Source organism: Polistes fuscatus, unplaced genomic scaffold (assembly GCF_010416935.1).
Source record: "Polistes fuscatus isolate 324 unplaced genomic scaffold, CU_Pfus_HIC Scaffold3, whole genome shotgun sequence".
NCBI lineage: Eukaryota > Metazoa > Arthropoda > Insecta > Hymenoptera > Vespidae > Polistes > Polistes fuscatus.
Window position 1 is genome coordinate 6499360 of NW_025113107.1, and position 25689 is coordinate 6525048.

Here is a 25689-nt window from a genome sequence, read left to right on the forward strand (position 1 = left end):
AATTTTCTAGTTGTATCGTTACCTATATTCCGTTATATAAATGTCCATTCCCACAAAAATATTCATTAGGTAGAGATAGATTGGGAGAGAAAAATAGAGAATATCCATATTCCAAATCCAATTGGAAAATTACGGCTGAATTTGAAGGATTCTAAAAGATTTCACTGTTTCGCCGCATGAAACAAGTTACGTGCTGGCTTTGAAAAAATATTTTGCAATTAAAGGGAGAAAAGAAATAAAATTATGTTAAAGTTTTCTGGAATAATTTCCAAGCGAATTTCAAATCATCGAAATTATGCAATCTAGAAAATACTTGCTAAAATTAAATTAGGAAAAAAAGAAAAGAGAGAGAGAGAGAGAGAGATAGTTTAATGTATTGTTTACAAAGAGAAAAGAAAATACTTCTTTCGGTATTAATACAAATAAAAATTAAGGATATAAAGTACAGAGAGTGACTTTGTTTCGTTGCTATTGTTATTGTTGATATAAGAGAAATTAGATCTTCCATTAGCGAGAGTAGTCTTACTCGATACGTGAAAACGCGGATTACGTTTTTAGCGATTATATGACGTGGGTTGTCATCGTGCTGTATAATTAAACGAGAATGTAACATTTCGAAGAGAAATAATAATCTCTCTCTCTCTATTTCTTTCAGTCTTAATTTCTTTTTGATTTCATAAAAATCATCAGAAAAACACTAACACTTTTATTTCTCGTAGCGAAAGCATTGTTTAAAACTAAGTTAACTCGAAGCGATGCACGCTTACGACGAAAGTTGGCAAGTAGAATTGCAAGGTACTACGTTCGTATGCGGTTTGACGGGTAATCATGGATCTCATGTTACATATATGACATTGACATATATAATTTATTTTGCGACGTATGCTACAGGCATAAGTACACGGAAATAAAGTGGTTATATTTTAACAACAGATGTTATAAAATATACACATATATATAAAATATAAAATAATATAAAAGATTACACAAAATTTCAAAGGAAGAAGATAAAATAATGGATACAGTTAAGTAAAAAAAGATTCCTTAATTTAAAAGAAAACTTGTAATGGAAAGAAAAGATATGATGAACAAACGCGTATAACTTTTTCATTTGTATCTTTAGAAAATAACGGAAACGTTATTAACTACAGTAAAAGTTATTTGCTTGTTATATCGAATTGAACGGCAAGATTCGAGACTAATCACTTTAGAGTGTGATAACTAAGCTAATTGTAGTCGATAATATTCCGAGTGTCGCTTATAAAGCTTATCTAATGATTACGATAATATAGAAAGGAAGGCGTTTCCGTTTACGTCACATCGTGAAATTTCTATTAGCTTCCGATTGAAGAGCAGTTTGCCAAAAAAAGGTGCTTTGCTCATAACACGACTAGTTGTTAATCTTGCTAACGTGAATTACATTATTCTCTATTAGAAGGAAGGATATATACAATTATCTTCTATATAATATTTATTCTATCCTACCTATCTCTACTTGTTAACCGCATAATACAAGTATCTAACTCGTTTACCTATGTACATATATGAAATTAACCTTTATTATTTCATGTATATTAATTACGCTTTTTATTAAAAGCAAACAAGTGTATGAGCTATAAGAAATGGTGGAAAAAAGAGAAAGAGAGAGAGAGAGAGAGAAAAATTAAAATACATCGTTGCAAAAGTATACGCCAACTTATTTCATCTTTATTTCGTATTAACGAGCAAACCGAGAGTAAAGCATTTTTTTATCAAGGCATATACGCCGAAGCTGATAGAAGGCTTCGAATTAATTATGCTTCGTCGACTGACGAAGCAAGCGTGCAAGATTGTTATTATATGTGAGCAATTTTCAAAGAATACGAGATACAACGAGAGACAAGAGAAACAAAAAAGATAGAAAAAGAGAGAGAGAGAGAGTAAACGATAGTTTACGATCCTTCAAGAATACCGCTTCTCAAGCACGTAGCATTTAAAATTCCATAAGAATTTGTATGCTTTGAGGATTATCAATGTATATACTTTTATTTTTTTTATTTTTTTTTTTTATTCATTCTATTGATTATAATTATTAATAAAATTAATAATCTCGTAAACAATAAAATTTAAAAACTCATGAACTTAACAATAAAAAAATCAATAACATTTTTTTTATATTTTTTAAAAAATACCAAATGCAAAGAGAGGATTTTAAATTAAACGTAAATTGTTTCACAATTTTATTCCTTTGAGTTGATTAAAAGCACACGAGTTAACAAGCACCATTGAGTTTTCGATCAAGAAAATTTTAATAGTTTTCCGTGCACACGGGATAACGCTTTACAGTGATGATAACAGTACTATTCATCCTTTTTAAATAAATACAAGCGTAATTTCAAGTGCGACAATTAAATATAACTCGTCTCATTAAAAAAATTCATTTATTTCGTTCTGCCATTAAATGAAATTAAAAATAGAAATAGAAATAATTCGTGTATAATATTATTTCTAAAAAAAATGTGTATTACGAACGAAAATATTAAATGGACATATAATAATAATAAGATACAAAATTAATTAAACTTCTTTATTATTTCTTTCAATCTCGTAGTTTTAATTCTCCAAGAAATGAAATACTATTTGTTAAGATCGATTTTTCTTACCTTCTTATTTTTAATTTCGAATATATTGAAAACTATCATTCTTAATGTCACGTGAAAATCCCTAAGAGAGGTTCAGTTTCGCGAGAGAGAAGAAGAAGTATATAAATTCTTCGAAAAGACGAAGAGAAGAAGACTTCGATCGATTTAGTATCGTTGAACATATTTTTCTTGTAGAAACGCTCTCGAGAGTTGGAACACGCAGAGGAGAATACTTTTCTTCCTTTCTTCCTCTTTCTCGACCTCGAATTCGTTTCAACTATAACACAGACTGACATGATAGGTTTTATCGACGAATTTTTATCGAAATTCAATGATTTTTTACAAGAACGACATATCGTACCTACCTATTCTCATAAAAGTTTATCGATATACGTTCATAAGTGATCATAAACTTTTCGTTTAAGTAACTCTCCGTTTTATCACAAAATGTCTTTCTAATTATCTAATTATTCTATTATCGTTCTATTTAAGATTCTCAGTGATAAGTATCTTTGATAATTTGATAAATCGAGCGAATGAAAAAAAGGATGTTCGTCGTTACATACGTTTTTCAAAATTTGTCTCAATGAAGAACTTTAAACCGATAGTGTCCAATTTATTAGTCTTGTTTGGGAAACATATGAAGACAAAAAAATTGTCTCTATCTACAATAACGATAAACGAATTTAACATCACGCATTTGACTAGCTCACAAGAAGAAATTCTTAATACTAATATTAATAATTTAAGTGTATTCTGGAAAGCACTAGAAACCAAAAATCCGAGACACTCTTAGCTTATACGGTGTTAACTAATGGCACAACGACTCATTCATTAGTGGCATACTAGTGGCTAGTTCTGTTGTCGTGAAAAGATTAAGAAATTTTATAATTCTCTTTTGGGTTACATTCATTATAGTACTAGACCACACTCGTTCTTAGGATTTAGAATTGGACAGTCTTGTTACAGATTATTTTTTCTCGATTCTCATTTCAGAATTGTTTCAAATATTTCTCAATGAATATTTAACACGCACATTTACTAAAAGAAAAATTATCGATAATTTGGATAAAATGTAATCGAAAGTTAAGAAAATGAGATTTTTAAAGAAGAGAATGCAAACATACGTGGGTAGTATAAGTGACTTTGTAAGAAATTTGGCAAGTCGGCCAAGTGATCAAACGCGTTCAAAATGCTGGTATAATATATGGTAGCATGAATGTTCTTTGCATGAGTTTTCGAAGAATTTTTAAATCGCGAAAAAAATTCGAAATAAAGAGAGAAGGAAAAGATTTTTTCATTAAAGTTGGAAAGAAAAAAAAGTGATATTAGCTTTGTAAAATAAGAAGCCGTAGTAAAATAAATGCGGAGAGCGAAAAGATCTCGCGATTTAAAAATGAGCTTTTTACGTACGCGTCTAATTGTTAGTTTTAGTATTTTATCGAAAAAAAAAAAGGGAAAAAAAATGAATGAAGAAAAGAAAGTAAGCAAGATAACAAAAAATTACCCAAACTGAAAAGAAATAAAAAAAAAAATAGGACAACAATGCTGACACATTTGACATCGTAAATAAGATAGGAACGATGACCAGACAAACTGTCTGGAAAGCGGCCAATCGACACGTTTATCGTGTGAATTCCCATGAAATTTCACAAGTATCAAATACATCCACGACAGGGACACTAATACGTAATATGTTTGTCAAAGAACTTTCGAAACTGTCCTAACTATTTTTCACGTATCATCCTGATTTTATATTATAAATGGAATGCTATAAAAAAACAAAAAAACCAAAAAAAAAAGAAATAAAGAAAAAGAGATGAAATTTTTCTTTTTATCGTATTTTTTGTTTTTGTTTTTTTTTTTCAGATATTTTATCGAGATAAGTCAACGTCGATATACGAATATCGTTTTGTTTTTCGGTAACTCCTGACGAAATTGCTGGGTTACCGCTAATAATGTTCGTGCTTTGCGTAAACGATACGACAGGGATAACAAGGACATCGTAAATAGAAATAATTAGCAGAAATAATTAATCGGAGTATTACTACTCGTACTAATCGTTCTGAAAATAACGATCTAAATGTTCGAACCTGCTGGGTATCTTATCATTGTTAATATCAGCAACAATTCCAGCAAATAATATGGGAGGGGAAGAAAAAAAGAGAAAGAGAGAGAGAGAGAGAGAGTAAAGATTTACTCGTACACATTTATTTCGGCTAACAATGACGTAAGCGAGCGTGTAATTACTTTTGTAATCGAATAGTACCTATCAGAAAATGGCACAGTGAGAAATATATAACAAATATCCGACATATTCTCGTGCTCTTCTTTATTTATAGTCAGAGAACCTCGAAATTCTATTATTAAAATAATTCTAATAGATGACTCCCGACACGTGGTTCGGTTTAAAACCGTCCATCTACCGCTAGCACTGTTTTGTTGCATCGAATAAGTGGACACGAATGCATTTGTCAAAAAAGTACCAGATGTTAACAGCACGAAAATAATTATATAGTATTCGACTTACAAAGATCATGAGAAAGAGAAGAATAAGATAGGGGGAAACGAATTTATATACAAGTGGATTCTATTAGTATTCTTACCCTCTTTGTCAATTTAAAAATAATCAATATTTTCTTGTAATACAATATTACGTAAACATTCTTATACATGAAAATATATTTTAGAATTATTGAAACTTTTAAATTGATATAAATTTTATTATATAAAAGTATTTTATCATATGAAAAATACAATTTGAAATATATGTAACGAGTAAGATAATTGGTTCTCTCTAAAATTGACTTTTAATAATCGACGATTTAATTAAATTTTTCTTGTTTTTTCTTTCTTTAAAACTTTATATGTAATAAATTCATAAGTAGGTGTCTATATTATTACTATTCTTTGTCTTATTTCTTTACCATAATTACATCTCATATTAGAATTAGAAATGTTGAAATTTATTTCCATGAAGAAAATGAATAAAATTTCAGTCTTCCTCTTTCTCTCATTTTCTTCTTTTCTTTCAATTAAATAAGCCCGGAAATATCATCGAACTTACATTCGTTTTAAATTCGATTAATAAACATCGTATGAAAGTATCGTGTTATCAAAGAGCTTATGAAATTAACTAAAGATTACGAAGTATGAGAAATGAGAAGACAAATGAGTCGGGTAATATGCAAAATTGTGATGCATAATATACGCTAATATAAAATCCTTGATGCATATATGTATGTACACATACTTATACATATATATATATATTTTTGTATATAACACAGCAATTACAGTATCATTCATATCGAATGGAAATTCGATGTTCTCCGTTATACACGAAATATGGTTTAAACGTGGGATTAATTATCGCGAGAAATCTTGTAACCGGTTACACCAAATAAACGATCCACTTCCACGAATGTTTTCTTTTCGTGATTAATCACCGAATGAAATCGTAAAGTAACTTTCGGATGAAATGAAAAAGAAACGAAAACAAATCAAAAAAGAAAAAAAAAAGAAAAAGCAAAGAAGAAAATAAATAACGAGTCGAACTCATCTTGCAAGCAACATCCGTAAAATCTTTCTCGAAGTGGCAAAGAGCTCCTCTCATTCGATAGAAAACCGGTTCGAAGATGAAAATAATTCGCGAACGTTGATCCTTGCTGTAAACTCATATTGACCACTTATCGTTCGCCAGCAAGAACGTCACTGACACCGAAGAGATAACAAAATACGTTTTAGCGAGAACGAAAATGTGTCGAAGGAACCGAACGATGTTTTTTTCGAACGTATGACGAAACATTCGTAATTACAGCTGAAAAAATGAGGAAGAGAAAGAATTAAAAAAAAAAATATATATGTAAGGATGAGAGAAAATTTGAAGAAGTGTGTGCATCGATATTTCTAGAAATATCGATAGACGATTTCCTTACAAGTATCGCTAAGGAAATGTTATTCTTTATTTATCATGTGTGTGATGATATGGGTATGAGTGTGTGAGAGTTTATTGTAGGATGAAAGAGAAAGAGACCGTTTCTCTACACGGGAATGCATATGTTTTAATTGTAAGGTGACACCACTTGAACCCATCACTTAATATGTGGTCGCATTGGAACCTCTCGAACATTCCCGATACGGAAGTACAAGAAAAATCCAGATTTGTTATAATTGGGAATGGTCAGAAAATTTCGAGAAAGAATGCAAGAAAATGACGAGAGACGATGAAGAGGGTGATAAAAATATATAGGCGACGAAAAGAGCCAGGGGAGCGCATTTGATATTGCATTGTTTGTACGACGAATGTTTGTGTGTGAAAAAAAACGAAGGACGACGAAAGACGACGGCAACGAAGAATTAAGTACGATGATATCTTCGTTAATTACGATGTTTAAAGTAACACATAACACAACAAGTTGATTAATTATTAATTTAGATTATAGATGCTTACTATTTTTTCTATCTCATCTCATTATATTTCATTATACCTTATTAAATTGTTTAATAAACATTATTAAACGATATTAAATAAATAAAATTAATAAATACGTACAGTAAATCTTATATATTTATATATATATAATTACTTTTGACAGAAAATTATTCATCAATAAGATAAATCGTTCGTCTAATAGATCGTAACTAATAACGTTCGGGCTTGTTCGAAAATACTTAAATCCAGGACGCTTAATTCTAATTATGAGAGTTATAACGACATTAAGTGCATCTGGCTATCGTATAGTTGCCGTTGTAATCGTAAATTTCTAGTGGTGGTAGATGAAGGAGAAAGAGAAGCGTATAAGAGTAACTTGTTTGCCAGCTGGAATAGCAATTTGTAAACTGGTTGTTAGAGATTCGGATGATGATTATGATAACCTTAAACGAAATTTACCCATAAATGTCAAGATATTATAGAAAAACTTACCTATAAGAAATAAGAAAATCGATTCTCTTCGTTAATTATTTATTTTTTGTTTCGTTCGTAATTTATATTTATAATTTCGGGTTTGTGTAATGTAACATGTTAGATTCGTACAAAATGTTACAGGTAAAAATATTTACAAATATCATATATTCCTGTCTCTTGAAACACGGTTTTTAGTAATCGAGTAATATCGATCCGCGTATGCTTGATAAAATGATCGAATATTGTTTTCATAATCTTATTTCGAAAAAATGAAGAAAAATAAGAATAAGTACAAAATAATGTGGTAGATCACTAATCTATCTTCAAAACAAAATTCTGAAAACGAAGTCGGACCTTTAGAAGAGAACAAGAATTCATATTCGAATATAGTCGATCCTCTTTGCCTTTTAATCCTTTAATTTATTTCCCTTAGCTTTAACTCCAAAGCTTTCGCATAATACAAACCCCTCCCTTTTCTTCGGGAATGAAAAAGAGGAATCCTGTTTCAGTCCTCGTTCTCGTTACGATAAAAGAGAGAAAGATAGACACGAATAAAAAGGTTTAATCCTTAGAGAATCACGTGTCGCTGAGGAAATCTTCTGGGGAACTTCTCATTCCACGTATACCTTTTTCGGTAGTGATCTCTCGAATTTGTGTAAATCTTTTTTGTTGGTTAGATATGGTCGAACCAGAAACTGTGACCCTTGCTACACCGGAACAAATGCTCCCTAATGCACTAGCGTATTTAAATGCGTTAGATGAAGTAGTTTTTTTCGACGAACAACTAGGACTAATGCACGAGATCTTGCTAGCGTTATTGCTACGCCAACGTTCGTTTTCTGATAAATAATCTCGTTGTAACGTAGGAAGACCAGTTACGTAAGAACCGGATACGTCACTTTCCGAAGGATGTCTTTTTTCCGACAAACAATTAAATATCTTATGTGAGTTTCTCTTTGTTAACGTTAACATATGTTGCCTTGCCGATTTTTCTTTAGAATTCAAAGAAAATCCAGAATCCTCCAATTGGAAAAAAGGAAATAAAGGTTTGGGTATACCCGTTGTAAAAAATACTGGTACGATTTTAACTTTATCCATGCTTTTAGGTATACCGATCACTTTACTTTTTCTCGTTGATGTTAACGACTCGTTTGTTCGTATGTTAGAAGTTTGAGAAGACTGATGAACTGCCATTGTTTTTTCTTGTCGTTTTTGTCGTTGTTTATTCAAAAGCAATTTCGAATCTTTTACAATAAGAAAATCCTTCGACGTATTTTCATTTATCAATTCGACGTTTTCTATCAGCGAAACAGAACTCTCCTTTTTGGAATAAGGAATAAGAAGATTCAAGGGAAAATCTTGACTCTTTTTGCAAAGCGAGATGTTAGAAAACGATTCTTTGCCACCCGAGAGAAAATTTTCATCGATAAGGTTCGGGGTGACGATAGCCGAGCTCATCGAAGAACCCCGCAAATCTTTCTTGCTTCTTTCCCGCTCCGTAGTAGTATGATCATCCTCTTTTACCACTTCCTTCGATCTACCAAGAATCAATATATCCGAAGGTTCATCGGCGTTTGCTCGTGAAATATATTGACTTCCATTCATATCGTAGGATTCTCTTGAAATAAAATCCGTATCATAAAGAGAACCCTTCGCCTCGTCGTCGGTCGATCTTACAATCCCTTTTTCCCTTTGACATCGATCGCGAATACAAGAAGATCCAGGCCGATAATAGAAACGTTCAAACTGCGAACTTGTCTGATTGTGAGAATAATAGTTTGAGATCCTTTCTCCAAGATATTCGTTTCCGATTGAAGAACACTCCTTACCCGGAGTAATTTTAAAATACATTGGATGCTTCTTCTTCGGTTCACTGTACGATTGATCTACGTGGAAACCGGTTTCGACGAAAAATTTCGAAGTACCGGTCGAGTAACGGTAACAACTTTCTCGCGATGTCGATTTACCGACCACCGTCATCGGCGAAAACTGTTCCTTCGTATTGCCGACTAAACCACGATCGATATCAATACGATCACCAATCAAATAACCACCGGTTACTTTATTTTCTTCTATGGTATTTGATATTCTTTGTAATTTCAATGCACGAAATTTAGCAGCTATTTCGCTAAGCTCGCATCGAAGCGGCGAAAATTCTCCCTGTATCTTCAAAAGTACGTCAGTGTCGTTAGTAACGTATCTTTTTTTATTAAATAAATCGGACGATTTGTTTTCCAATCGTGAATCATTCACTGGATACGGTGGAATATATAACGATGTTTTAGACGATTCCGGATTCTCAACAATATTAATCAGATCGTTAGAACGGTGGTCTTGACGTCTATGGGAATAAACAATTCGATCTATCGGATTTTCTATATTTTCTGTCATCTTCGGTATTGATTCTTTCATTTGATCCTTTTCAGTTAATTCGATATTCTGTGATAAGATTACAATGCATGTCAATACATATAGATAAATTTATATAGTTTATACAAATGTAGACACTTTATTAAGATCCTGATTCTCATTTTATATTTTTATTCTTGTATTTAGGATTAAACAAATTAATTAACAAATTTTCTTATTCTCTTATCCGTCAACAACAACAACAACAACAACAACAACAAAAAATAAAATAAAAGACGCATTTAGATTTATGAAATAATCGTTCAACGATCAACGTGTTAAATAATCACATTTATCTACCTGAATTACAGGTAATAACATTAAGGATTCTCGTCTATTCAGTTCATATTTCTTTCCTAAATAGCAGACTTCCGGTTTCACTGATTCCGCTACTTTAGATTCGGTCGATAAGAGAAGTTCCGTTTGTTCTACTATCATTCGTAATTTTTGCTGACGAGCAAACGAGGAATCCGATATCATACGATCTTTGACTTCAGTAGTAGGGCTTGATTCGATACTTCTCAGAATTGGTAGGGATACCGTACTCATAGAAATATCGCTTACATCCTTTCGAACGTGGGCGTATTGTCGAAAATCCATTTTCTCCTCTGTACCGAAACCTTCCGAAACCTTGGAGCTCCCTTCGACTACTTCCTCTTTCCTTAGGTTTCCGGAATGCGATTTCGATAGAAAATGAGTGTGACAAGTTTTCCCTTCCTGTAATCTCGACGGCCCCTCGCTCGAAGTCTCGTAATCATTTTCTATTCGTTGGAATGTTAAACAAATTAATTATATTTTAATATAATATTTCTTATATAAATATAATACGAAGATCACAAATACAAATTCGTTGTATTGAAAACATTGTAAAATAATTATTTAACGATCAAATTTTATGCTATTTGGACAGAGGTACGAAATTTGGTCAACTCGTAAAATAACAAAATGTTAATTGAACATAATAAGGATTCCATAATTTGTTGATTTTCATTTTGTTAAAACATTACCAATTCATAGAATAATTTTTACATTATATAATTATTAAAACTATCATAGTTCTTATCTAGCTTAGTTATATCTTATATTTTTAAAAATAGATATAAAAACTTAACGCACAAAGTAACAATTAATTTAGCGGCGATAAAACACTGACGTGAAATACATAAAAAATCTGTATAATTAAAAAATTATATATTATTATAGAAGATTATAAAAGCGTCAGATAATTTTGTTCATGCTTAATAAATTTGTGAAGAAAGTAATATTTAAAAATGTATTTACAAATATGTATATATATATAATCAATTAGATTGAAATTCTGTAGATTTAAAATGGAAAAAAGGAAAGAAAGGAAAAATCTATGAAGAATTATTTAAGAGGAAGTGAAAAGTATATAAAGACGAACCATCGGTATCAGATGTGCAAGTATTGGCAGAACTTGGCCTGGATTTTGCAAACGCGTGCCGATCTGGACGATCGTCCTGGGACTCGTCAGAAAGTCGTTCAGGATTTCCATCGAATGTAATGGGTTTTCCTCGTTCGATAGAAGGAACGATCGGTTTCCTGGACGGTGAATAATCGAGCTGCCTTCCAGTGATAGTTGCTCCAAGTGACATATTGTTTATAGGTTAAATATGAAACGTGTTTCCCTATTTTTTTTTCCCTCCTCTTTCAAAGACGATCGATCAACGCTAACTTGAGCAAAATTGAACGAGGATGCTTCGTCAAGGAGCATAATTCTATGGAAGTTCGACGCACCCTCGAGAATCGTACGAGAATTTCCTTTGAATCGATCTAAGCTGATATTTGGATGAACGAGAATAAAAAAAAAAAACAAACTTCGTGTTGCTCTTGCGTATACATGTATGTGTGTATAGTGTAAGTATATATTTACACATGGAATCGTTTTTATGTATAGAACTCTAACTCAAAAGAGTACGGAACCATGGATAAAAAGTAAGTAAAACTTTTAGGCGAACGTGCTTTCCTAGCGTTTGATTATTTTCTGTTAAATTTTTTCATTAAACTACTCTACGAAAAATTAAATAAACAAACCAAAAAAAAATATCCTTTGAACTATTAGTTATTGGGATAGTATTCGTTCCACTAATGGTATATATTTACACACATGGAATCGTATTTTATTTAATATCAATGATGTATGTGATATTCTTGAGCCAATTTGCTTATCGACGCTTTGACGCCTGGTAGGAAACATCAAATAACCAAATTAACTAAAAAAATAATATATACGACGCCTGTTATAGTATTTATGGTTATTAGCTAACACTACTCGTATCATAAACGTTTTGATTAATAACGGTTCTCTTTAATACCATTATTTCTTGTTTTACGATTTTGGTATCTCAAAGCCATTACACCTTTAAGCGTATAGTCACGTTAAAAGAAATGTAAAACAGTTTTAACCAAAGTAAAACTTTTCGTTTGTAAACTTATACATACATGTACATAGATATAGATAACTTACGCTTGTATGTATACTTCTTTACATGATTGAGTATCTAAATGCGTTTTCTATGCACGTATAGTATAAACTAAGTATGTATATATACGTATTTTAATATCAATTTCCTAAATATTCAAATTGACTAGGAGAAGTATTAAAAATTCGTAATAATCTTTTATATTAGCTTGTACTATTTCCTTTTTATCGATCATTATTATTACCAAAAGAATCGCCATTGGTCAATAATCTCGTATAAGTAAACAAGTTAAATTTCACTTATTCATTATGTAAATTTATTCGATTGGTCCATCGAAAAATGATTTCAAACGAATGAATCTTATAACATTTTCAACGACGAGCTCTATCTTTAGCGAGACTTTCTTCACCTTTACAGATACATGATTTAATTATTAATACGAAATTGCCAAATTACGTTATTCGATGAAGTGGATTGTCTTCTTCGATATAATTACATTCGAATAGAATGATAATCATCTACCAATGCAAGATTTATACTATCCATTATGTAATGGAGGTTCAAAATTCAAGATATAACAAGCAATATTTAGTTACATACACAAATAGATAGGTAAGTATATATATATATATACACAACTGAATATTAATTACCATGAAGATATTTCAGCCGTTCTTTTCTTCAAATTATACGAAAATCTTTAACGCAAAGAAAAAAAGAAAGTACTTCTAAAGTAGAACGCGATTGGTTGTTATGATTCGTTGAATTCGTTGAAGTTAAATAATATAAATGAGTTTAGTTATGATATCTTTATTAATATCATCGTTACGTAATAGTATAACAATCTAGGTAAAATAGAAAAGAAACGGTCTAACTGTAATTGATTAAAATTTTTAATTATAGAAAAAAAACATAAACCTTGAATAACTTGATTAACGTAAAAGAAAGAACGTGATGTAATAATTTTCTTCTAATAAAGGTAAAAAAGGTTTGAGAATATGACTACGACGATTTACTACTATGATTACAGTGAAATGTAATTTGCCATTCGGAGGGTGCTCATTACCGTATCGGTTGAACCGGTATGTCATTAATACCAATAACCACTTAGTACAATATCCACGTACCCCTCGTATGTCAAATTCATCTACCCTCGTGAACACATTTCTACGCTCTCAAATATCTGACACCACCACCACCACCACCACCATAACTACCACTAACATTACTACGATCTTACAACCTTCCGACCATTTTCAATTACCTTCGATAAGTTCGATAACCACAAACGTTTCGACAAGTTTATAATTACGAAAACGATATAAATTTCGTTGGTTAAAATGTATATTTAACTTTTGATCCTTGAGAAAAGAAAATAACAAATAATTACCGATCAAAACTTTTTTTCAAATTATCTAAAAGATAAATTTTTTATCAGACAGATAACGGCTCAGATTTATGACACACACACACACACACACAAGTGATTATTTTTATTCCGAAGAAATTGATATTTAATAGGATACGATATTTTCCTTTACTTTTCGTCTCATTGAAACCAGTTAAGAAAAAGTAAAATTTAATGGTGAATAACACAACGTAAGTGGTAGTCTTCTTAGTAGGAAACCACTGTGAATTGTCGCGATTCTTAAAATGAAAAAGCATTGGGCCAATTTAGACGAACATTTACTTTCCGTAGCTCTCTTATAAGGAAAGAAATAAGAAGAATAAGAAAGAAAAAAAGAGTAAAAGTTAAGAGAGTAAGAGTCTTGCTGTTGAATATATACGTGAGAGCTTATTTCTCAAAAGGAATGCCCAACAACGAGCTTAATTGTCCGGGAAAACAAATTTCAGACGATTAAGATACATTTTACGAACTACGAAAAAACGAGCAAGCGCATTCTTCTTTTTCCCACCAATATTTTATCTTCTATCTTTCGGGTTTAACGCGTACAATCTCTTATATAAAACGTTTCAAAGATACGAGCCATTGCGAATAATAAAAGTGGGAAAAGAAAAGAAAATAACAGTATATTCGTCTTTTCATACTCTCCGTTTTATGGGTTTGAGAGCACCACTTTTCTATTAAACACCTTCTTGCACTTGTACAATACTATCAGAAAGTTTGAATCTTTTGTTACTTCGGATGGAATACTCTCATCCATGTTACTAACCATATTGATCGTAAATTTTAATGTAATTACAACAAAGATATTCGATAAATTTGTGATATCATTTCTAAACAATCGATAGATATAAAATTGTATTGTTTAAAAAACTTTTGAAGATCGAAATAAACGTGTATTATCGGGATGAGATGTTAAATTACGTGAGGTTGTAAAGTTAGACTAACGGTTTCTATGATTTATATAAACGCCATTATATTGCTTACTTCTCTATTGATCCTGTGTTATCGAACGTAGAAAAAGAAACAGGTAGGATTCAGAAAAATGGATGTGGTAAAAATGTCGAGTTAAAAGTACGACTTGAAGTAGGAAAGAACGAGTAGAGCTTTCCTGCTAGAACCGAGAAGCAAGATTTTTATTTGATCGAACAGCTGTGCTCCTCCCCATTAATTTTCTTTCTTATTTCTACCATACTCGACCATACTCGGAATCCAAGGAATTCGTAAATCACCGTTAATACCGTTTCACGTTCGTGAAACTCGAATATCCTCTGAACGTTGATCTTTGTTCTCCAGTCTCCCCCTATATCTTTCTTTAAAGAAAATGTGAAGGTATTGACAAAATTTATAAGCTAACGTACAGTACTCCTGGAAACAGCACTTGGGTCTTTTGTCCGAAAGAAAAGGGACAGAAAAAGAAAAAGAAAAAGAAAACAAGAAACGAAGAAAGGAGAAAGAGAAAATCTAAAGAGAGAGTGAGCAAGAGAAAGATTGAGAGGAGCAAAAATCGTTGAACGCATTGTCCACAACGATATGCGCAGTTACGCAAAGCTACTTTCACAAGCTACAACGAAGGACAATCCATTATCCTTTCTCAGGACACCGATAATTTAATCGTATGGGTCAACCCATCACTACCTCCTGCCTACTTCTTGTTATTTTTTTCATTCTTTTATCACTTTCGTTATTTTATATACTGATCGTAAGATAGATGATACTTTTTTTTTTACATGGGTAGAAAGCAAAATTCGATTGGTTGATAGTTAATGCATGTTCCGAACAATTGAATTTACAGAAAAATAATTCATTATTCTTTCTAAGGACTTAAATAATTTAATCACGTTGGTGAGAAACCCCCATCGCAATCCAATTCTTTCTCTTTTTATTTATTTCCCCATTTTAATCGAGAGATAGATTACTTTTTTTTTCTAGATAGAAATGAATTGAATTTTTTAATAATTAATTTTCGTTCAAACGATCGAATAAAGATTATTTAACATCTAATGTTTGCGAAGTTACTTTTACGAATACACGAAAGAATAACAATTATCCTTTCTCGGGTTTTCAATAATTTAATTGCAGGGATCAACCTAATACTGCCTATTTTTTTTTATTTTTCATTCTTATCGCAAGACAGATAATACTTTTTCTTTTATAGCAATGAAGTAAATTTAAATTAATTATTAATTGATTTTCGTTCAAATAATCGTATAATTACTTTTACTGGTAGACTAAGAATAACTTATTATCCATTATTCAAAATTCCAATAATTAAATTACACAATTAGAAATCATTACTTTCAATTTATTTACATTTTTTGTTCCCACTTACTTTACTTCCTTATTCGATTGAAAGACAAAATCGATTAATAATTGATAATCGTTCAAACGATCGATAAAATATTATTTACAACATCAAATTTTCACTCGTCTCACAAACGAGTTTTCGATCTTCGAAAGATCCCCCGTACTTTCTTTCTCCCATGGTCATACCATATACTATTCAAACAGAAAAGAAAAGAGAACAAACAAATAATATGTATGAAAAAAAGAAAAAGAATAAAAAAAGAATTCGATTTAAACTGGTCTGATTGAATAACGTCGTTTCCACGCCTTTTACTTTTATAACAGATCGAAGGTAAATGTAGGAAACTACATATTCGTCTGTACAATTATATCTTTTTTCTTTCTCTCCTCTTTTATTTTTTTGTTGATTCATATCGAACCGAACGAAACGATCAGCGTGATGCATCAACCATTTCCGGTTTAACTAACATCAAAGTTACATAATAAAAATAGCATTTTTAAAGCGTTACGCAAAAAAAAATGTTATCGAAGATGATATACGAATTCTTTTCATACAATCTGTAATTACAACTTTATTTAACCAATGATAATATTAATAAAAAAAAGTCAAATAAATAAATTTAATAAAAATAAAGAGGAACATTTGAAAGATAAAAAAGACTTAAACAATATTATCGAAGAAAATACACAAGTTCTTTTTATATATACTCGTAATTTTAACTTCATTAAGTCAACGATAGGTACAATAAAAATAATTAAATAAATAAATGTGTAACACGCGCGCGTGCGCGAACAAGAAAAAAGAAAGAAGAGAATTTATATGACACAAAGGCCACAAAGAAATGTCATCGAAGAAGATACGCGAATTATTCTCGATAAAATCGTAATTTCAGTTTTGTTAAGTTAACGATAGTATAATAAGAAAAATAAATCTAATGAAAATAAAGTAAAGCATTCGAATGATATAAGAACAGATTGACAATTAAAAGATACAATTTAAATGAAGTCATTTGTCGTTCAACCGCAGTTGTATGCATGAGTGCATTTATATACAATATATATATATATGTATCTATAAAACTTATTCAATATGAGACGTCAAGTGCAGCGACTTTGTAATAATTTTATTCTTTCATGTTTCTCAAAGATTTTTTCTCTCTCTCTCTCTCTATATATATATTTTTCTTTTTTAAGAATTTTCGCATACTTTTCCAAAAAAAAAAGGAAAAAAATAATTTTTTCAGGAATCAGACTTTTACTAGAGAGATAAACAAATAAATAAAATCCATAGAATACAATCGAAGAATTTCGCGAAGTGCATCATCTCGATTTCCAAATACGACCTTGTTTATACTCTCTCGTTCGATAAATGCAATGCTTCGGACGCGTGCAACCGAGAAAAATCGAGTTCGAAGAGAGTAACAGCAACAGAAATGGTACACTCTGCTACCGTCATACCATGACTAAATCGAATTTTCAAAAGACAGATTCTCGATCGGAGTAAAAGCGTTTCAACGAAAATTCGATGCTTCGATTCTTTTTTTTTGTCCCTTAACTTTGTGTAAAAACTTCCAATAATTTGTCTCTCGATTTTGAAAATAATTTTTTATTCGATGACGCAAAGATAATCCATTTGGATTTTGGTTTTTCGAAAGATGCGTACCGTGATATTTGATAAATTTCGTTTCCCCCTCAAGAGGGAAAAAGAAATCGAAGAAAAAGAGATAAAATACATTTGTGGAAAAACGTGATAGAGAAATATTTGAAACGATACAATAAATTGATAAAAATACGACGTCTGATCGGGATCGTAAAATTTGCGGATGATTCCGTAGAAAATCATGAGAGATTCAACGGAAAGTAAGATTAGGTAGCAATAAATATAAACGTTTCGATTCATCCCCTATTTTATCGGTATCGTATTTCAACTTAGTTTTTCTTAGAAATGTTCGTACCTTTTACAGAAAAGAGAGAGAGAGAGGATCAATCGATTCATCTTTTGTGGTTGAAGATTTTCCTCATACAGAAAAGGAAGTGGAAATACCTAATGTTTTATTTTACATTATATTCCATTACAAAACGAACAATTTCTTTGATTCTTTTATTTCTTTTTCTTTCGTCTTCTAACTCACTCCTTAAAACGCAGTCCGTTCCTTTTTCTGAAAAAAAAAAAAAAAAAAGGAAAAGCTTTCAAGAGATGCATGATTCCCTCCCTTCGTATCTACCACTCGACGCATCGAGGAATAGCGAAACTAAATTGCGACACGTTTTTCAGAAAGCATTGAGAGTAATTTAAATAAAATGTACCTTTGCGGATACGTATACACGGTGAATATAAATCGTTTCGGGAAGTGAAATTCCAGTGAATCTCGTATGTAGGCGAATATGCACACGTTTTTCCTTGAGACCTTCAACGATGTTAAACAAAAAAAAAAGAAAAAGAAAAAGAAAAAGAAGAAGAAGAAGAAGAAGAAAGAAGAGACGAAAAAAAGAAAGAAAAGAAAGAAAGAAGGAGAAAAGGTTGAGATGGTTATCGCGAAACTTGTACAGCATGTACGTTTTTTTTTAAAAGAATCTTTCGATTCTTTACTTTGACGGAAAGAACTAGAAAAAGAAGGAAGAATGACAGGAAGAATGAAAGGAAGAAAGAAAATCCCGAAGGAAGATACGAACTGTTTCGGAAAAGTATTTCTACCACATCGGACATGTAACACGGAAAACGTATTATTTACTTAATAGCTCAGAATGCGTCTCGTATCTGTGCAGCAAGAAAAATATCTAAAAAGAAACGTCGAAAGATTGTTATGTCGTAGAGAAATAAAGATAGACGAAGAGCTCTTGGGATATTGACTCCAGTCAAGTAAAAGCCCTTAAATGGTAAATAGAAGAACACAACAAGTTGGATATTTAACTTTAGACGGAAGCGGAAGTCAAATATTATCGAGATTAAACGTTCCTATTATTTTCTTTTTTTTTAAATGATCGCCCCGATCTGATTGAAGAAAAATCTTTATTTCTTTTTTTGTTTCAGACGATCTCGCTAAGTATTTCAAAAACGATCGGCTTTCTACGAGGTAGGTAAAATACTTTCGAAATACGTGAAAACATAGCGATAAATAACTCGACGCACGATAACGTTCCTTCACGATTTCGCGTGTCTCGTTATATCATGAATACGATGGGAACCTGATTAAATCATCCGATCGAACGATTTCTAGTTTCACGGACGATAAAGAAGAAAAAAAAAATAAGAAGAATTATGTAAATGGCCAGCTTTAATTTAGTAGATACATATATGTAACTTTTTCTTTTTTTCTCCCCTTCTTTCTTTCTTTTTCTCATCTCTTGTCTCATTCGTCGTTTCCTTGTGATGACACAACAGGGCTGCACGAAAGTGAAGGGACGAGAAGAACACGAACACGCTTCCTGTTCTGTATATTTCCAAGAAAAAATTGGGAGGGGCTCCAAATTGAAAGATACGTTCGAGATAGAATTGTAAATTGTGAAAGGTGATCACCTGTCGTTCGTTATTAACGATTTACAAATATTTCATCAGTATAGATAGAGAAATGAAAAAATGTTTAATAGATATAGAATAGAATTCTAGAATATATTAATAATATTACAATAAAATAAATAATTAACAATAAAATATTTCTAATCATCTATAAGTCTATTTTTCTCATAGAAATTAATACTTGAAGATAAAATTGACACTTAGAAAATAATTGTTTTAACAAAGCAAGGTAATAACAGCGGATATTCATTCGTCAATTCTTAAAACAAAAATAAAAACACGGAGAAAGGTGAAGATCGATTTACCGTTTATAGTCGATCATCGATCCATCTTACAATTAGTATTACGTATACATTTTATGTCACGAAATTGAACCAGTTTCCTTTGAATTTTGCGCACCTTTACGTTTGCCGGTGTTACGTATTATTTTGGTAAGAATGAGATGGAACAGTGTGAACAAAATCAAGAAGAGCTATCGTATACTCGGTAGGGCGTGTGGCTGCTCCAGTGAAAGTAATCCTCTTTCGCCTGGTAACGCATTGCCATCTGGTCAGTCAGGCATATAAAAAGCGCGAGTGGACTGAAGGATGACACACTCAAGTGGACGCAACGCAAGAGTAACAACAATGAAAATCTTACTTGTACGTATAACTTAAATCTATCTTACATAGAAAAATCAATCAATTGAAATATTATAATAATTGAATATAATATATCTGATTCTTGAATCATTACAGATCTGTCTGTTAGCTACGGCTGTTTTAGCCGAGAAAAAACACGACAAACGTGGTACTCTTCTAGGTTATTCTGGTTATTCCAGTGGCCTTGGTTTAGGTGCTTACAGCTCTGGTGGACTGAAATCTGGTCTATATTCTTCTGGCTTAAATTCTGAACTTGGTTACGGATATGGTTCTGGACTTGGCTCTGGATTCAGTTCAGGACTTAGTTCTGGACTTAGTTCTGGATTTAATTCTGGATTGTCCCTAAGCGGAGGAAGCGCAGGAGGCGCGTTTCTAGGAGCTAGAGCCGAGCGTATCACTGGTGTCACCGTTCATCGTGAAGTCCAAGTTCCTGTTCCAGTGCCACATCCGGTGCCAGTCGAAGTTACAAGAACCGTACCCGTACCTCATCCTGTTCCTGTTAAGGTCGATCGTCCTTACCCAGTACCAGTACCTCATCCAGTTCCAGTTCCTGTTACTCGTCACGTTCCTATTAAAGTCGACCGTCCTTATCCTGTACCAGTACCTCAACCAATCGAAGTCCGTGTACCTCAACCTATTCCTGTTCCAGTTATCCAGCCAGTTCCTATCTCGGTTGGTCCATCCTATTCCTTGGGTTCTACCGATGGATTTTCCGGTGGATATTCTAGTGGACTTTCCACCGGATTCTCAGGTGGTTACTCCGATTTTGGATCAAGCTTGTCTAGTGGACTCAGTTCCGGAGTAGATGTCAGCATCGGTCATGAATACTCCTCTAACGGTGGTGGATCGATCGGAGGAGACGCTGGATACTCTTATCCTGCCCCATCGAAAAAATGGTGAACTGTCTGATTAGCTACGTTTCAATGCTGCATACAAATTTATTTCTTAAGAATCAAAAACTAAGTACCTTTGTACGTTTTGCTTTTTTATCAAGCATCGTACGATTTTTTAACGTAACCATTTGTTGGATTTAATAAATAAATTTATTCTGTTACGATACACAATGTCTATTTTTTTCCTTTTTCTTTATATCTCAAACTAATGTTCGAATAAAGATAAGGAAGTATTGTTGCTGGTTAATCCGTTTATTGAAAGAAACAGTATGATTAACATAGCTTAAAAGATAATTACGTAAAACTAATTACTAGATTGTACGAGCTAATTTACTTTAAAGGACATGCCATAAACGATAAGCTGGAGGAATCGAAGTTAAAACTATTTTGGCTTCGAGAACTCTAACTGTAAAACAACGAACGTTGATAAACTGAGAAAGTTTCTTGCATTGTTCGACGAATAAATTGAAAACTACGAGTAAACGCTTAATTCGAGTAATTAACTGCAATATTCTAAATAGTTCGAAATGTTTTGAATGTAGAAGAGGAAGGAGTGGTTTAACATTAAACAACATTGATAAAAAGATGATTGATCATCTAAAAAGAAAGATATAAGCTTTATCAAAGTACCATGAAGATGGCAGGCGTAAAGCCATTGTAAGTAGATGGTGAAAATCCTTATGGCCGATTTCCTATAAGAACGAAAATTTGAAACAGGAAAAACGACATTCGATAAATACGAAGGAAAATTCCATCCTAATACGAAATGCACGACAATCGAAATTGGAATTTGCGGTTGTATTATAACAAAAAGGCGCCGAAACACACAACATGTACATTTGCAGTTATACATAATAAAGGAAATGTTCGTTCATAGTTCGATTGGTCGATGTAAAGTTCGTGTGGGTTAGTATTACGTCAGCAAAGTTCCTTTCCTCGTCATATGAAGTCGGCAAGCTCAATGTAAATCGGGTCAGGCCGCGCTGGGAATGAGTTTTACTATCTCTCTTCCTTGGGCTTTATTTTCTTTTTTTTTTTTTTTTTAATATTTATTTAAATTGGATGGATAATCAAAAGAAATTGTACATTTTTATACCGAAGGAAAATATATCTTTAAAATCTTAATCAAAAGATTTATAGTCAAGAGCGTTTAAAGTGTCACGGTTCGTGTAAAACCAGTAAAACCAACCTCTTAATGAAAAATTCATATGAAAGTACCACACGTTTGTTACCCCCAAGCAACTACTAACTCTCGTTGGATATATTCTACTAATGTATGTATGTAAATACTATGGATGTTATATCTTAATTGGTGTGTCTTTAGTGATATATGTATATAACAAGCGAATCAATAATTCAAGTGCTTTGAATGAAGGCTTACGTATATTCGTTACAGATGGCATCGCTAACTTAAAAGCACGACTCAACAAAATATACCCCACCCGATAAAAATACGAATACAATTCGTGAACGTATTTTCTTTCATTTCAAATCTAAATAAAAGATAAATATTTATTATTTATACGATGAATTTGTGTAAATCGTGTAAGATCATTATATCTTAAACTTACTTATCGACGTTCAATGAGTAACTATCGTTGGAAATAATATTCTACCGATGGTAAGACAGTTCTGCTCTTGTTGTAGTACCTTCGGATGGTATTGCAGAATTCTACCGTATGTCGATAACATTATCTCAACAATAGGTAAACATTTATGAAATTTATTTTGCTTAGCTTGTTTATTTAACAAAAATATTATTTAAAAATGATTATATCAATGTGTATGTTTTGAATAAAACTATATACGATTCACTTACATGTACTTGATCCTATCCTTTCATTTAAAGCACGTATATGGTAAGCTTACCTGAAACAAAATAAAAAAAAATATTATTAAAAACAATTAAATTAGATTGCATACGTTGATGTACTATATATACAACTATATATATATATATATATATACAATAGACTATCAATAAATTCGATGACTTAATGTACTATTCTAAAAAAATAGTTCGTAGTAACTTTTCCATTAAGCTAATGGAAGAAAACAATTTTCACGATGAATCGTTTAGAAGACAGATAGAATGAAAACGAAGCCACGCTATGTGAATACAAAATGAGAGTCTACCCATTGGATGAGTACGATGAAGGTACACACGTCTCATTGAATTACTTAATGGATCTTAAAACGGAAGATCCTCGATTGTAGAAATTACAATGAAATACATTGTACCAATGTTAGAATAGAATGAATTCTTAACAATTCTTAAACTACACTGGGGAACAATTTTACTATATTCTTCGTTCAATATACAAAACTAAGTCTAAAGGAAATAAATAAATATATCGATCAATTTTATTCGAATAACTTCTAAGAATAAACAAAAATTACGTCAAAGACAAGGAGAATAAAAATAAGATTAAATAAAGTAAGTTAAGTAATATTTGTCAAATAAATTTTCTGGAATCAACTTGAATATAGAATTTCAAAGCGATATTACTCGATAAGCGATATATTGCATAGATGATGAATATTTGCATGAAACATCGCTTATTCGTGTATACTGAAGCGTGTAAGTGGATGTGTGTGTATAGAATTATCCCTATGATGGTTTCAGATCTAGCTAACATCTCGAAATATAATTCCTTCTTTCTCTTTTTCTTTCACCTGTTTTACCTTATTCGATATGCGTGCAGGTACCAACGCCATTCAGATTGGTCAATTAGTATATCGAAAACTTATACGCAAACGATGCTAATTGAACGTTATTACGATTCGCATACTACATCAATTAATTACTCGAATACCGAGAAGACTTTATCTATATCAACCATATATCAACTTGCTCGAACGATACATATTATATATATGTGTAAGTGCATATATATATGTAATAATTTATTCGCTATGTCAAGAACTGAACACTTTATACCCTGCAGAATAGTAGAATACAATCGCATAAGTTTACCGATATATTCGCATGCTAATAATTATTTCAACGTAGCCAACCAGACGGACAGTGAAACGACTCAATAATATATCCATCTTGCTGATCGTATGCTATACGTTGCACGTCTATATAATACATTTTCAAAGGATATATATAGTGGACATGCCACGTCAAATCGACCACTTTTGACCCCGACCCTTTTCGATTTGGTTCAAACTTTTTTATCATTTTCTACCCTCATTAAAAACCTCTTTGAGAATTCTTCAAATATTTTTACCCAACCTAAAAAATGTAATGGATTTTAAAAAACAATATAGCTTTTTTCAAATAGATTTTTTTAAAAATCGGTCAACCAGATCATCTGCAGCTTTAATGTAATTTTCAATTGGCGGAAACTTCACCGTTATGGTTGCCTAGTGTTATACCAAGCAATGATGCGTGTTTGTTTGCAAGGAATTATTCTAATTCAGAACAATATACTATTTGTAAATTATTAAAGCAACCATGGAAATCCTAATAAATTGTTAATTATATTGTCTTGAAAAATTGACCAATGGTGTGCATTGCAACCTTTTTGTAATTATGATTTTTGATAGTATATAATTAAACTAAGGTCATTAAATAAATTTAAAAATATTTATATAAATTTATTTAGGTTTATTTTAGCATAAAAATAAAATTATATTTGCGAAAAAATTAAAAAAGATTTTTTAATTAGGAAAAAAAATAGAAAGAAACCGGCCCATCAGCGAAGCTCGGAATTAAGTTCAGAATGAACCAAAGTTTAAAAGGAAAAAATAAAAAAAACATAAAAAATACCAAACTTCGAAAAATTTGAAGTTTTTTCCAAAAAACCAAAATTTCCTAAAGAATTTTAATTAAAATAATTTTTTTTATATTTTTTATCCAAAAAGTACATTTAAAAACAAAAATTTAAGAAAAAAACGTCCTAATAAATCAATTTTTGACAAAGTTACGGCTATTTGAAAAAAGGGGATTTTTTGAAAAATTTCATAACATTTTTTGGGTTCGATAAAAGAATTTTTTTTAAATATTCTTAGAGAGGTTTTTAATGGGGTAGAAATTGATAAATAAAAGTTGCAATCAAATCTAAAGGGGTCGAGGCCAAAAGTAGTCGATTTGACGTGAAATGCCCCATGTACAAAATGCATTGAGAAATTTCATTCGAATTTTTATCAAACGATTTCGTACTACTTTTTTATTCTTTTATACAAGTAGTGTAAATAAAAACGTAGATATAATATAAGTACTTAGGTATATGTTCCTTTTTTCTATATAATCGTGATAAATATATTAGCTTTGATAAAAATATAAATGTAAAGATAAAAACTAATAACATTTGCCGAACTTCATGATAATACTTCGATTTTTTATTGGTTTCATATTTATTTTATTTATTTTCGATATACCTTTCTCGTATATATATTATGCACGATCGGTATATAATACGTCTGTCTTTTTCGTTCTCTCTTGTTCCCGTACATTTATAATACATATATGCATATGTTGCATTTGTTTGTCTATTACCATATACAATAGCTCAACCATTCGTGGTTGGTTTGC

At 31.4% G+C, this 25689-nt stretch overlaps 2 protein-coding genes across 4 annotated transcripts in view; one reads left to right on the forward strand and one right to left on the reverse strand.

The window, feature by feature from the left end:
- The window catches only part of LOC122519564 (cAMP-specific 3',5'-cyclic phosphodiesterase, isoforms N/G), a 328446-nt gene that overhangs the window by 190543 nt on the left and 112214 nt on the right, over positions 1-25689 (reverse strand). The window lies entirely within an intron of this gene.
- LOC122519952 (tetra-peptide repeat homeobox protein 1-like) lies at positions 20200-21153 on the forward strand. Its single transcript, XM_043639789.1, has 2 exons — positions 20200-20253; positions 20350-21153. The coding sequence occupies exons 1-2, from the start codon at positions 20200-20202 to the stop codon at positions 21151-21153; spliced, it is 858 nt and encodes a 285-aa protein (XP_043495724.1).

Excerpts from the sequence above, each read along its gene's own strand:
- LOC122519952 (XM_043639789.1), top strand. The coding sequence starts at position 20,200 with ATGACACACTCAAGTGGACGCAACGCAAGAGTAACAACAATGAAAATC. Across the intron at positions 20,254-20,349 it reads CAACAATGAAAATCTTACTT|ATCTGTCTGTTAGCTACGGC; the intron begins GTACGTATAACT and ends GAATCATTACAG.